The sequence below is a fragment of the Kogia breviceps genome, chromosome 15 (genome assembly GCF_026419965.1).
Source record: "Kogia breviceps isolate mKogBre1 chromosome 15, mKogBre1 haplotype 1, whole genome shotgun sequence".
In the NCBI taxonomy this organism is placed as follows: domain Eukaryota; kingdom Metazoa; phylum Chordata; class Mammalia; order Artiodactyla; family Physeteridae; genus Kogia; species Kogia breviceps.
Genome location: NC_081324.1, coordinates 8,251,592 through 8,266,581, shown reverse-complemented (window position 1 = coordinate 8,266,581; position 14,990 = coordinate 8,251,592). Strand labels below are relative to the sequence as shown.

At 46.6% G+C, this 14,990-nt stretch overlaps 1 protein-coding gene across 2 annotated transcripts in view; it reads right to left on the bottom strand.

The window, feature by feature from the left end:
• The window catches only part of TMX3 (thioredoxin related transmembrane protein 3), a 51,862-nt gene extending 37,141 nt beyond the window's left edge, over positions 1-14,721 (bottom strand). The window contains exons 1-4 of one of the 2 annotated variants that reach the window (XM_059039690.2): positions 14,477-14,721; positions 13,423-13,477; positions 6,513-6,552; positions 4,736-4,859 (exon numbers count right to left, since the gene is read on the bottom strand). In XM_059039690.2, coding sequence (XP_058895673.1) covers positions 4,736-4,859; positions 6,513-6,552; positions 13,423-13,477; positions 14,477-14,522 — 265 coding nt within the window. In that variant the 5' untranslated portion in view covers positions 14,523-14,721. The remainder of the gene's footprint in view (positions 1-4,735; positions 4,860-6,512; positions 6,553-13,422; positions 13,478-14,476) is intronic. The other variant, XM_067014316.1, reaches the window with a different exon arrangement.
• Positions 14,722-14,990: the final 269 nt, after the last annotated feature.

Genomic DNA, 14,990 nt, shown 5'->3' with positions numbered 1-14,990 from the left:
CAACTGAGAATGACTGCTAAAACTTCAAAGGTCGGTTTTCCTAAATGTAAGCGATTGTATAATTAAAGAGGCACACAGCAAGGCATCAGTTACAGGCACATAATGGCCCACGTTAGGGTTCCAGCGTCTCCAGTTATTGTCCATGCGGCTGGCTCAGTGTAAGCTCCTTCACTTTGGATTCTGTTTCCGCTTCTGGGGATACCACTCACCTTGTAGGGCTATGGGTGGTATTTAAAACAAGGAAGGGTGGAAAAGAATCTAACAGAGAGTTCGGCACATACAGCTGCTCAAATGCTGAGTCCATTTTCTTCTATTCTTGGTCCTGACCTCACTGCTAAGTAATTACCTGTTGACACACTAATGTGCAGAAAATATTAATAAGAACTAGCATGTGTAGATATCTTATAACTGGCATTAATATGCCTTCAACTACCCCTCAAAACAATTTTGTGAGGTGGGGTGACGGATGCTAATGTTACCTTTCAGATAAGCTAATACTTGGGAAGACTTGTTAGAAAGCAAGCATTGGTTAGGCAGCAGGGCCGATACTGACACTCAGGTCTGAGTTTAAGTCTTCTGTTCTTTATTTTTTCCTATCAAAGAACAACGGTTTATACGGAAACCTGAGATCAATTCCATTAAACTGAAGAATCCATCTGCAATGTGAATACCTTCCCCTGAAATTTTGTAACTTTAAATGTTCAGAAAGTAAGGGTAAGCATAAAGCTCCCTATTTCATTTGTGTCCTCCTTGAAATGGTAACAACTTGATGGTTAAGAGAGGCCTGATTTTGAACCATGGTGATCTTGGATTCTGGGCCTAATTCTGCTGCTAACTTTCATGTCTGAAATTAGTAAAGTCGGTTCACTGCTCGTTACCTTCTGTCACTCCATCGACGCAATGAAAGGAGGGAAAAAGTGAGGAGTTGAACTCAACCTGAAATCCTTTTCAGCTCAAAAATACGATTTTTCTTAGTGTTTACTGAGTGTCACTATGTGTCTAACCTGGGAAGGGAATAAAATAATGCAGAGGTTCTCAGCTGGGGGTGATTTTGCCCTCAACGTCCGGAGACATTTCTGGTTGCCACAACTTAGGGGGCGGGGAGAAAAGGGAGCTACTGGCACCTAGTGGGTAGAGGCCAAGAATGCTGCTAAATATCCTACAATGCATAGGAAGAGTCTTCTCCCCCCCAAAGCAAAGAATTATCTGGCCCAAAATGTCAGCAGCACCAAGTTCCAGCAACCCTGAAATTTAGTCACTGACTAAAAGGGCTTATAATCTAGAAAGGTAAGACTGATCTGCAAATATATCTGCGATCTAAGAATCAGGATAAGAATGTCATTGGCCAAATGCCCTTGAAAGTTTACACACGAAAGGGGGGTAAACTATGATCTTTACTATAAAATGATGTCACCCTTAGGCTGAGGAATAAGTGGAATTTCAGTGGTTTCATAATAGAAATCAATACACGACTACAGGCAACACCGTAACATTTTAACTTTTGAATGAGAAACGATTTTTGTGCTCATTTTTGAAGGAATATGTAGAAAAGGGCTAAAATAATATGTGAATTGACACTGGACATTATACAACTTTTTAATGTTATTTGATATATTATTAATTAAAACCATGCATCAAGAAATTTTTGATACACACAGGGCAGGGTAAATCATGAAAGTTCAAATCTCTCCTGTTCAAAATTTCTACACGCAGAGATTTGTTAGACTGAGTGTGATGGCATTTATTTCAATCACTGCAATTACATGATTGAGAAATAAGCTACCATCAAACAGTCCAAGAGATTTTCTACACTTGATCACTGAATAATCCTATCCCACCCTAAACTGAGATCCTATAAATAACTATCCATCAAAATAATACTTTACTCTGTGATTCTCTAACTCGAGTGTGCAGCAGAATCACCTGAAGTCCATGTTAAAAACACAGATTCAGGGCTTCCCTGGTGGCGCAGTGGTTGAGAATCCGCCTGCCGATGCAGGAGTCACGGGTCCGGGAAGATCCCACATGCCGCGGAGCAACTAAGCCCGTGAGCCATGGCCGCTAGGCCTGCGCGTCCGGAGCCTGTGCTCCGCAATGGGAGAGGCCACAGTAGTGAGAGGCCCGCATACCGCAAAAAAAAAAAAAAAAACACAGATTCTTATGACTCAATCTGCTTTTCATTTGGTAGGGTTGGTGTGGGCCTTTGAAATCTGAATTTATACCGAGCACCCCAGGTAATCCTAATGCAGGCAGCCTGCAGAGTAAACGCTGGGCAACGCCGATGCTATAACTGTCTGAAAAGCAACCTATGTGGATGGAAGAAACATGTACAACACAACCAATCCTTTAGTGCTCTATAGTTAGATGCAGAATACTGCCAACAGCTAGCCTGAAAAAAGAAATTCAATTTCTTCACCTGTTTGATTCCAAGTTCTACTAAAATGCCTGTATTTGAGCTGCCTTGAAATATTTAAGAAAATTTTAAGAATTATATGCCAAAAATCTATTTGTAATCTCTGGACGGTAGTTTTTGAATACTTAACTACTTTTTTTAGGAAGATGATATTTCTTTTCTCCAAAACATCTTCTTGATTCTATAACAGAATGAAAAATTCATCCATCACTGACATCAAACACTAAACACCAGACAATTTATTTATGTTTATTGGTTATCCTTTGACTAACTGAAATAAATGAATGACTGTATGGACAAATGTATGTGTATGCATGTCTCATCAACATATATGCCTAGACACAAGAATTTACTTTCACAACAGTTAAAAGGAATAATTTCTTAAACACTGTAAAAGCTTATTTCAAGAAATACCAACTCAAGAATATTATCTTATCTCTCTCTCTCTCTAAGATAACTTCCTGCCATTGATCTCATCCCCTCTCAAAGTCGCAGCAACTCACTTGTGTGACTCAGTAATTCCAGTTCTAACATCTCACCTGCACTCTAGTTCCCCATATTCCCAAACATCAATAAAGCAAAATACCACAAATTCAAAACAGCTGCTAACATGAAAACACACACAAAATTAAATGTATTATTCTTTTCCATTTAACCAGTGGTAATGTAGTTCAATGTGAATTGTGCTAGAAATCTTACACTATTATTTTCAATTGTTTTTCTTTATACCAGAGCCAATCTAGCACATCTGTGATTTAACCCTTGCAAATGTCTATAAGAATTACTGTTTCCTCTCTACTGCCCTGCCAACCACCCAAGTCTGCCCTCCCAGCACCCTATACCAAGATGTATACAAAAGTCCACTTAGATGATCTGTTTGTCTCTAACAAAAGTTCTTCTTTTCAAAAACATTTTTATCAAATCATATGCCTTCTCAAAAATGTGTATTACCTCTCAATTGACAACTGATAAAATCCAAAACACTTTGTCCCACCTGAGAGGCTCTTAAAATCTGGTATTATCCCTTAGCACCTTGTAAGTACTAGCCATTGTGCTAGGGGTTTTGAATAAGAAATATTAATACAGTCCTCACAACCTTGAGAATTATCACTCTCTCATTTACAGACAAGGAAACTAAAATTAAGAGAGGTTAAGCACTTCCCGAAAGCCACAAAAGTAAGAGATGATAGACTTGGGCTTAAAACACACGTCTGTGTTGTTCCAAACTTATACCCAGAATACAATGCTGATTTCCTAAAATGAAATATGCATTTTGCATTTCATACTTCCACTTTCTTTATTAATTAAAGGAAAAGGGAACCTACATTTATTGCATACTATGAGGGACTGTACCTGTGCTACCTCACTCTAATCTCAAAACAACCAATAAAAAATTCATTATAATGAAATATTTACCTGTGTGGAAATCAAAGTTTAGAGACGTTAAGAAACTTTCCCCGTGCTACAGGGCAAAAGTAGTAGACAGAGCCATATTTGATCTACTTGCTGAAGCCATGCTCTTTCCAAAGCTGTGTGATACCTCATACTTCTCTAAATTTAATTTTGCCTTTCCCCAAATCCTTTAAGACAAGTGTTGGTACACTTTATCTGTACAGGGTCTGATAATAAATATTTTAGGCTTCGTGGGGGCTACAGTCTCTGCTGTGACTACTTGAATCCGCCTCTGGGACATGAGAACAGCCATAAATGAGGGTAAACAAAGGACTTGTTCCAGCCGAGCTGTATGTACAAAGCAGGCAGGGCCAGACTGTCCAGCGCTGTGGTCTGCCAGTTTCTCCTCGAAGACATGCTAGTCTCTGGTACAGACTCACTAACCTCTTTTCCAGCTCTATGATTTTGCTTTAATGTCCTCTCTAATGTGAACACTCTCCCGATCCTCACCTGTATTTATCCTAACTCAGCGTGTCCTCCGAGCTCCCGTTACTCCTCTGCCATGCCACTCAGGCTACTCAGACAGCAAACTCTCACTCTTAAGCCATGCGGCAGTATCAGGAGTCCAACACTCAAACTTCTGTGGCTGTCTCAGGCAACTGATTACCTCAAGTGGGCTCAAAATAGGAACAATGGCTCATACATCTATATTGGGTGTGAGATTAACATAGACTGCATATTACACATTCAATGGTTAAGTCACCTAACTCATAAAATATACAGTCTGAAATCTCTAAGATAATTTTAATTTTACATGAGCAAAAATATATATATATATATATTTCTTTCTCTTACCTTGAATACTGCTTCATGTAATTAAAACACTTTCATTACAACAACAGTAGAATAATAAACTGAGTAGATGCTTACTGGAATAGGAAGTAGCGTCCATCTTTCCAACTTTAACTGGAGAACCAATGCTTTTCATCTCGAGACCAACTTCATTCCAAATTGGTTCCAGTTTTTTACAGTGGCCACACCACGGTGCATAAAACTTGTTTGGGGAAAAAAAAAAAAGAGAGAAAACCACTAAGATACTGTGCTACTTTGGGTATCAATCTTAATTTTAAAAGAATCTTTTACTAAATGATTGGATAATAACCTATTTTAGACAAAAAGTCTAAATATCATTTTTAAACTGGTTTCAAAATAAAAGAACACACATATACACAAACTATACAGGCCATCTCCTAGGATATACCTCAACAATGATACTACTTTAAGTTTAAGTGACTACTGATATCTATTTAAGGTAGATGATTTACAATAAAGCATCTTTGCTCCCAACTATGTCCATGTTATATATAAAATTAAACCACCACGCAGTGGTTGAGAATCCGCCTGCCGATGCAGGGGACACAGGTTCAAGCCCCGGTCCGGGAAGATCCCACGTGCCGCGGAGCGACTGGGCCCATGAGCCATGGCCGCTGAGCCTGCGTGTCCGGAGCCTGTGCATTGCAACGGGAGAGGCCACAGCAGTGAGGCCCACATACCACCCCCAAAAAAAAAAAAAAAAATTAAACCACCAAATACACTTCATGTATCATATGAACACCCCTTAAGTGTTCATGATAAAATTGATTTCCATTACAAAAGCTCCAACACAGTGAGCAGGTGCCTCTGCTGTTCTAAGCGTCACCACTGGTAAGACGCGGGGAATCATCAGGATGACTGGTGTGGTACAGTGACAAGTCGGGCTGATGACACTAAAACCCTAGTTCGTTCCCCTTCAGAATCACCAGATGGCTGGGGTGGCACTTAGGTCCCTCCAGTGAAATCGTGTAACAAACTGCCTGTTGTACTTTTATGAAACAAGAGGTGACTCCCTTTTAATATTACACTATGGAAAGGTTCGCACATGTACAAAAGCAAACAGACATAATTAAACAAGGGACCTTTATGCCTCACTGCCTGGCTTCAATGACTGTCAGCTCTGCCATTCTCACTCCATCTCTTTGCTGCCACTCTACTGTTTCACTGAGGCATGTCAAAACGAATCCCAAACACCATAGGGTTTAAATACATTCAAAACGTCAAAGTGAGGAAAGGAAGATGAAAATCTGATTTTTGCTGACTACTAAGATGAAAATATGATTTTGACTGCCAAGTGATATTAATGTAGTCAATCTCTTGGATAATAGGAAAAACTAAGAGTGAATTCTGTAATAAAATCATATCGTGATCTCCCTCAGACATAATCCACAAGTGGACCTCATTGAATTTCATCATTCCCCCGCCAGGAATCCTAAGGCTTTGAGGTTCACTTTTTTTTTTTTTTTTTTTTTTTTTTTTTTGCGGTATGCGGGCCTCTCACTGTCGTGGCCTCTCCCGTTGCGGAGCACAGGCTCCGGACGCGCAGGCTCGGCGGCCATGGCTCACGGGCTTAGTTGCTCCGCGGCATGTGGGATCTTCCCGGACCAGGGCACGAACCCGTGTCTCCTGCATCGGCAGGCGGATTCTCAACCACTGCGCCACCAGGGAAGCCCTGAGGTTCACTTTAACATAAAAACCCAGATGGTACTACCTGAGCAAACAAAGTGGGTAATATACATTAGCACTGTCTATTACATATTGGAGTGAAGAGAATGCAAGATAACACTTCAAATGGTAGGGGCAGTTAATTAATACAAAAAGTTTACATACTCACATCTACAAGCCAAATGTCATCCTTTCGATTTTCTTTAAATCTAAAAAACAAAAACAAGAAAACAAATCTTTGATTGTAGGTTTCCGCTTTACAACTGAATAGTACAGGTAAAGATAATACATTGATAAATACAGGAGCGTAGAACAAATTCTTTTAATAAATTTTTATTTTTACTGAGAGACCTCTAGATCTTATCCATTAAACATCTTAATAAAAGTAGAGAAATGATAATTAGGAGTAAAGAGTCAAAAAAAAAAAAAATTAAAGTGGGACTTCGTAGAAACACTGACAGACAAATGCTTTAGCTTGTAGCCCCTCTACTCCACTTATACCTGTGCGTTACAGAGCAGCCCTGAGGGGTTAGCCTTAGAAAGGCCTGCTTGCAGGACTGGTCCCTGGGTGGCATCTGGGAACTCGAATTTCAGGAGGGTTCCCACCACTTCCTGTTAAGGGTGGTTCACTGGTCTCCCACTGTACAAACGAGGTGGTTTTGTGATGCACAGCTACTTTCCTTCAGGGAGTCTGGAATTTTGGTAATGGCTGGGCAGAGGGGTGCCTGCATGGCCAATCCCCAATAACAATTCCTGGGCAGGGTCTCTAATGAGGTTCCTTAGTAGGCAGCATTTCACACTTGTGGTTGCACCTCCTGATGAAGAAATTAAGCACGTCCTGTGTGACTCTACTGAGGGGGCTCTTGGAAGCTTGCCCCTGGTTTCCCCTGGAATCCGCCCCACGTGCCCTTTCCCTTTGTTGATTTTGCTTTGTGTTCTCTCACTGTGACAAACCATGGCTCTGACTTCCACGACAGGCTCAATCCTCTGAGTGTTCCTAGTCAATCAGTGAAGGTGGGGGTGCTCTGGGGAGCCCTGACACAATACTCCACAAAGAATTGTCCTAAAACACAGTTCTGATCATGTTACTCTTATCTGACATTTTCTAGGTCCCTTCCCACCACCTACAAAAAAAGGTACAAATTGGTACACTACTCTGGCTCCAACTTATCTTCCCACACTCACATATAAGCACCCAATCAAATATATGATTATATATTTGAGCATATAATCATATTCAGATGTGAGTATGATTTCCAATCAGACTATGGTACTTACCACAGCCAAACTCACAATGTTTGACTTTCTACATTCTTTCATGTTCAAATCCTATCCAGCCAAAAACACTGCTTACTCTGTAATGCCTTCCTAAATTCCTCAAAGCTAGAAACCATCTCTCCGTATCACCTTTACCCTCTTTATGATTCTCATCAATTTCCACATGTCGTAGCTACTTACATATTCTCCGACCACAGATACACTAAGCGAGAAGGAGTGTATTTGTTTCATCTCCTAGTGCCTTGCACAGTGGTCTACATTCAATTTGTACTGGATGAATGACAAAAGTTCTCTGTGGGGATATTTTAATAAGATTCTTAACCCTATAGGTAAGAGAAAGAGAACAAATCCCCATACCATAGCTGTTAGGTCCAAAGGTGTTCACATCTACACAACTGCAACAAAGTCTGCTGTGTACCACGGACAAGGACAGCGCCCTTAATCAACCCCCCAGGTATTTTGGCTTGGCTCCCCTGTGGTTTATAGTAAAAAATTCTATTTTATATTCATCTCGTGGGGCTACTCAGGAAAGTGTCACGGCCACCTTAAGCAAGTTGTTGAACCAGAGCCCTCTAACTGATGGTCATTATTCTTGAGGTCTTTAGACAAAACCCCATGCTCTGCACCCAGCGACCAATGTTGGAGGCTGCCGTTCCCCCCCCCCTCCTTGATGTTTAATAGCCATCCTGCTCTCCCACCAATCTGAGTCTTTGGGAAGGAGTCGAAGGGCCCCACATGGAGTGCAAAGTGTCATAACTGTAGAAGGGCATACAATTAAAGGAAGGGGCAGACAACGTGTTCGCACGTGCAGGGTATTTAATGAGAAGTACCGGACTGGGGAACTGCTGCCTTCAGCCCCCAGGCCGCTTGCCTGAGATGTGTAATCCAGGCCATGGTAATCTTATCCCCTCCCACCTGTCCTTTAACTGTTCACTAAAATGCTCAACACCCCTGTGGATTAGGGGTGATACGGAGAGTCCACTGTATGCCTCATGACTGAGCTCACTGATGTGTAGCTTGGACTGCAAATCCAGGGCTGTCACCAGATACAGCGCTCTCAGGGATCCTGAACAGGAAACAAATGTCGTCCTACAGGGTCCGACGGTGTGGCCCGAGTCGGCGGAACGCGTGGGGGTGGCTAGACAAAGTGTGAAGTGCAGTCAGGATCCGGGGGATGCTACGGTGGGATGAGGTGCCCAGTGCGTCCTGTCTGCTGAGAACGCCCTGGCCCAACGTGAAGTGATGTGCTCCTGGGTAGTTATGTTCAGCCTTGACCAGGGTCTGACAAGCGGGACAGCTTTTTCACGCTGGTTCAGTCTTCCCACAGCAGTGGCAATCTGTGCGTGCCAGCTCAACCTACGACGGTGTCTGAATTTCCAAGGGCCATCCTCTTGTGGATGAATTGGAGAACAATTCACAATTCAGCTCCCGTGTTCAGCTGACAAGCACGGGATGCTCACTGGTCGTTTCCCTTTGTCAGCACAGGGGCCTTCCCGGTGAGCAACCACGGAGGGAACAAAATGCTTAGCAGGGGCAGAACCGATCTTCATCCCAATGTCCCATCCTCACAGGGGGCCTGCTTTCTACGCCACACAACCAGTGGCCAAGCCCTTTGCCAGCACCCAGCGAGTCAGTGAACACACAGCAGGGCCTATGTGCGAGGGCTGGAGCAAGGCGCAGGTGGGGGAACGGCAGGGCAGATCTCAGTCTTCCACACTCGGCAAGAAGCTGCCCACTGTGCAAAGGTCCTTTACCACGCTTGGGAAGGACAGGTCTCTTTCAGGTTGGAAGTGGGCTGCACCCAGTTCCATCCCAGGAGGAGCCATCAGTGAACCAGGCCCATAGGTGGTATGGGAGGTCTCTATGTCTGGGTCCCCCATGGGCCAGAAGAGGCAGTGGCTCCTTGGCTGTTACTCCTGGGAGGTGGAGGGACACTCGGGAGACCTTTTCACTGAATTGTGAGACTCCAGCTGAGCTCCTGGAGGTGCCACTCCTAGTTCATGAGATTCCAAAGCTATCGTTCTTCAGCAACATGATTAGAATATCTGCCCGTGAGTCTCCTACCACACTCGTCCACCAACGGCCAACAGGCCAGTAACTGCCTCTCAAAAGCTATGTATCTTCCAGCCAACTGGGGGGGCTTACCAGGTCTGTGCTGGTTTGTGATGTCGTCCTTCTGCCACAGGCTCCCATCAGTGAACTGAGAGGTTGGTGAGATGTGTAACTCAAATGGCAGACGTGGACCAGCAAGACCCAGGAGAAGGGAAGCCTGGTGGGCTGCCTAAGGGCCTCTAGAGTATCCTGTTGGTTGGTGCCCAACTCAAAGGCAGTGGCCTTTCTAGTACCTGACAGATGGGTGCCAGATCCCTGCACGAGTTATGTGACAATATCAGTAGCCCAATAAGCCCATCAATCCCTGAGCCTTTTTTATTTGGGGGGGTCAGAAAGGGCCAAGAGTTTGGTAATGATCTCCTCTAGGATGAGATGTTGTACTGCTTCCCAGATCACCCCCCAGGAGCCTCAGTTGTTACACTTTGTCGGTATTAACAGCCCAGCCATGTTGCCACCTGAGTCACCATGGTGTCGGGTCCTTGCTGGACAGTGACCATGTCTGGGCAATCTAGGAGCTGGTATCAATATAGTGGAAGGTCTGTGCTCCCTCTAGGAGTTTTTCCAGGTCACGGCCTACCTACTGAGAGCAGACAGGCGGGGAATTTAGATAAGCATGGGCTGTTAAAGGTGTGTTGAATCCATTCCAAATGAAGGAAACTGATCCTTATCAGCCCAGTGAGGACACATGCTGGCACCTGATATCACTAAGGCCACAGACCAAGCTCCCTCTAGTAGCATCTTCCTGATGTCAGGTACCACCATGGTACTGAGCCACCTGTCATCCATGTTGAGTCTCCAGGTACCCAAGGCCTTGTGCGCAGGCCAGAAGGGGGTCGGGGGGTGGGGTGGGGCTCCTGAATAGAAAAAGGCTCACAGAGCGCTCTGGCTTCCTTCAGCTCCGTTATTTCTTTTACTCACCAGGCAGCCAACACCGTTTTGGGGAGACAATGGCACTAAGAGCTGAAGGTCGGGTAGGTTCAGTCTTCCAACGCTCCAAGAAGATGGCCTTCAGTGCAGCAATCCGCACTGGGGCTTGGGGACCAAGGCAGGCAGCAGCGCACACAGCTGATACATCCGTACCAGTTAACATGGTGAAGAGGAGGGGCCCCAAAGTACTCAGCCAGAACCGGGCCTGGGCAAGCGGGCTAGGATTGGTCACCAGAGACTCAAAACCTGAGGGCATTATATGTACCCTCCTCCTCCTGGTAGCAGGGCTCGTCGGGGTCACACTCACCTGTATACTGATATCCAAAAGGCCCAAGACGTGCAATTCTCCGCCACCTCCCCAATGAACTCTGACCTTGGCAGCCCCCGCCCGGGGGGGGGGGAGAGAGAGGGCTCAACCGAACGCCCTGTCAAGGTCTGGGTAAAGGGTCGGGGACCCTCTGACTTGTCTCCGGACTCACTAGGCAGGACGGTGGGTGTAATTCTAACAGCCGCAGGGCTGTCATGATGCCGACCTTTGAAAACGCCCACCAGACCCCTCACAGGTGGGGGCCCGGCCGCGAGGTCCTTGGTAAGGAGCCCGTCACCCTCCTCCCCCGAGAGCCCTGCTGCGCAGCCTCACTCGGGGCTTCCGGAAAGGCCCTTGCGTGGGTCGGCCCGGAGAGGGCACCCCGTTCCCGCTACTGTCACCTGCGCTGGTCAACCTTTGCGCTCCTCATGGTGGCTGCTTCTGCCATGGCCAGAAATGTGTCACTTAAGGCTTGGACTGTGTCACAGACTGCCCGACCTGACTTCGCGAGGAGGCCTAACTGGGTCCAGTAACGAACAGGGACAGAAGGGACAAACCTGGATAGAACTCTGAGTCTGGTTAACAGTCTCATCACTCACTCTTCCTAACCGCCCAGCACAGGCCCAGGAGGCCCCCAGGAGGCCCCGTGAGGGTGGGCCGGATGTGTTCTTCGGTTACCGGAGACTCACGACAGGCGGGCCCGGGCCGTCAGTTCACGTAGCACCCGGCCGAGGAAGGTGAGGGTCTCGGGCATCTGCGCCCGCCTATCCCTGCTTCTTCCTCCTCCTTAAGCAAAGTCACGCCGCTAGGGCGTGTTCTTAAGGATCGGGTCTAGAGCGACACACCCTTCCAGGCACCATGAAGTTTAACAAGATCACCTCTGGGCTAACAGTGGTTTCCCCGGAGAGACAAAGGGCCTCGAGAGTACCCTGCTGGTTGGTGCCCAACTCAAAGGCAGTGGCATAAACAATGCGCCAGGGCGCCCCAACACCCATTAGCGAGGCTGCCGAGTGCCCCGTGGGATCTCTGGGCTCTCCGCTCCTCCAGAGCAGGGCTGCGCCCAACTGGCCACCCTGCTGCCGCACCGATTCTGTTGTGCACACGCGGTTCATTAGGACAACAAGCCAGACTGAAAGCCACCAGCAAGACTCCACTCACGCACCACGGCAGCGCAAAAGCCAAGAGGCGGCAAAAACAGGTGCCAGCTCGTCAGTGTCCACTCTTCTGAGCGGAGCTGGAAGAGGCGAGGGGCCAGGCGAATGCAGCACAGTCAGAGAAATTCAGCTCTCTGCTGAGCAGCCCTGACCCAAAGGCTTCTGGCTCTCTCAGGACCCACGGGCAGAGGGAGGGAGAAGGGAAGGACAGGAGTGGAAGGGTACTGAGTCCAAGTGAAGAAAAGAGCCTCGGCCACACCGCTCAGTAAGGAGTGTCCCAGAGGAGGCTTTCCTAAGAAATGCCTCACATGAGGCCTCTAACAAGGAGGCCTTCCAGAGAGGCAACTGAGCTAAGAATTTAGAAGACACGCACATGAGCCCGGCTGCCCTGGGGGCCTGAGTCTATGACTACAACTCCCTCCACAGACTGCAGTGCATTGGCTGTGCCCCAAGTCTGGTGTGGGAAGGGCAGCTTCCCGCGGGAGGCCTGCCAGGAAAAGCCTTGTAACTGCCTATGGCCAGGCCTGAAAGATCAATCACGCTCAGGATTTTGGTCTGAAGCGGCACCCCTCACCAACTATAAGCAAGACCTTGTGATTAATGCTGTGTGACTGCGTGGTGACCAAATTCCAGCCCCCACTCAGTAGTGACTAAGGCCAAAAGACTTAACAAATGTACAGGTAAAATGGTAAGATAGAAGAGTTTGCCAATGTTTTTATTTTTATAACTGTTCATAAAACTCTTGAGCACAATCCCATTTCAAACATATATAGCACTTAGGGCAACTCCTGGAACAAAACTGGTGCTACGTTAGCATTGGTCATTACCGTCTCTGTTATTCAAAGATTACATTCACACTTCGTAGAACATTCGAAACTAATATAATATTGTAAATCAAGTATACTTAAAAAAAAAAAATCTACCTCCATACAGAATTAGCAAATTATGTAGTTTAGATTAAATGCTCAATAAAACAAGTATTTTAAAAAATATTAGATTCATACAAATACTCAGATAACATCACAGTTGGAAGAAGTGAAGATACTATTTTAAAAAATATAGCTAGTGGGAAGCTGCTGCATAGGACAGGGAGTTCACCTCTGTGCTTTGTGACCACCTAGAGGGGTGGGATAGGGAGGGTGGGAGAGAGGGTGATGCAAGAGGGAAGAGATATGGGAACATATGTATATGTATAACTGATTCACTTTGTTGTAAAGGAAAAACTAACACACTATTGTAGAACAGTTATACTCCAATAAAGATGTTTAAAAAAAATAAAAAAATAAAAAATATATACTCACGATTCATCTAAATCTTCTACATATCCTTTACAGAAAGCCATATCAAGTAAAAAAACTGAAAGAAAAGACAAAATGTATACACTATAATAAATGCTGATTTATCTTTTGGCTTACATGCTCATTTACCTATAAAATGTTTTTGGTTTCTTACAGTCTACCCAAAAACTCATCATTCATCCATCCCAGAGCACAAATGATGCAAAAGCATAAGTACTGTAGTTCACCTGTTTAATAAATATTTACAACCGTATGGTGACAGCAAGTTCTATGTAGGCTAGTAAATCTGAGACACCGAATTTCTCTTTAAATGTATGTTTATTTTCATCCTATTTTTCCTTTTTACCATTCCATCTTTTTGGAGTAGAGATGAAAATTGCTCTTCTTTATTTCTTTTTCTCTAGTAACAATTATCTTCTCAGTATAAACTTCAAACGCCATTCAAAATACCGTTCCCCCCGCCCCCAAATTGATAGACAGAAACAAAATTGAGCTACGCTCCTAATACTGATTACAGAACAGTGCCTGGCACGTAGAGGGAACTAAACGGCTGCTGTGCAAGTGGACACACTGAGGTGAGAACCAGGGTACCCGATGCCGGCCGGAGGATGAGAAAGGCCAACACGCCCGCAGGTTACTTCTCACAACGCACAGCCCACGGAGGCCCGACCAGGACCCGTCCTTGAACCTCCCTCTCTTGGCCCCCGCGTGGGTAAAGATTCTTCAGATGTGACAAGACTCAGAACCTAAAGGCAAAGCAGGTTTGGCCGCCAGCTGGGGAGGCAGCATCCTTGACACCCATCGACGGAATCAGCGCTCCTGAAACTTCCTGCCGCACCAAGAACGGAAGCAAACGCAACGCGCGGATGCCCAGCGAAGCTGCGCCGGGGAAGGACTCTAACGCGTCCGTTCAGTCTCGGGACCCAGGACCCGGAGGGCATCTCGGCGGCCCCCAGGCCTCTCCCCACTCCGGGCCAAGACCCTGCCAGGCCCCCGTACCCAGTCCCATCAGGGGAGGGTCCCCGCGCCCGCCTGCATCGCCCCGCGCGGCCTTTACCTGTAGCGCAGAGCCGCAGGGCGGCCCCGCGTCTCCGAGCTGCCATGCTCGCCGCAGAGGAGCTGCAACAGCCGACTCTGCAGAGCGGAGAGAAAGAGACACCGGCGGCCGCCGCCTGCGCTCCCGGAAAAGGAAGCCGGCCGGCCCGGGCGCGGAAGGGAAGCTCGGCGGGGGCGGGGCAGGCCGGCCTCCACTACCCTCCCAGGACCCCTCCGACCTCCGCCTCTGAGCATGCGCGGAACTACGGCGCCTGCGCGGAACTGGGACGCCTGCGCGGTCGAGTCCTCAAAGCCTCTGCTCCGGGGACCGCCTCGGGGAGCGTGGGAACTGAGTGTAGGGGCGCTTTCCTGTGGGGGCGGAGTGTTGCGTGGGTGTGCGGGGGGGGGGGGGTCGGGGGCGTTTCCGGGAAGTTAAACACCTGCTAGACTTTGAGCGGAAGCTGAGGGAGACTGGCAACGCTTGAGGCTGAATCCTGCCGTCTCTTTCACCTGCTGCTCGTGAGCAGTTAGCAATC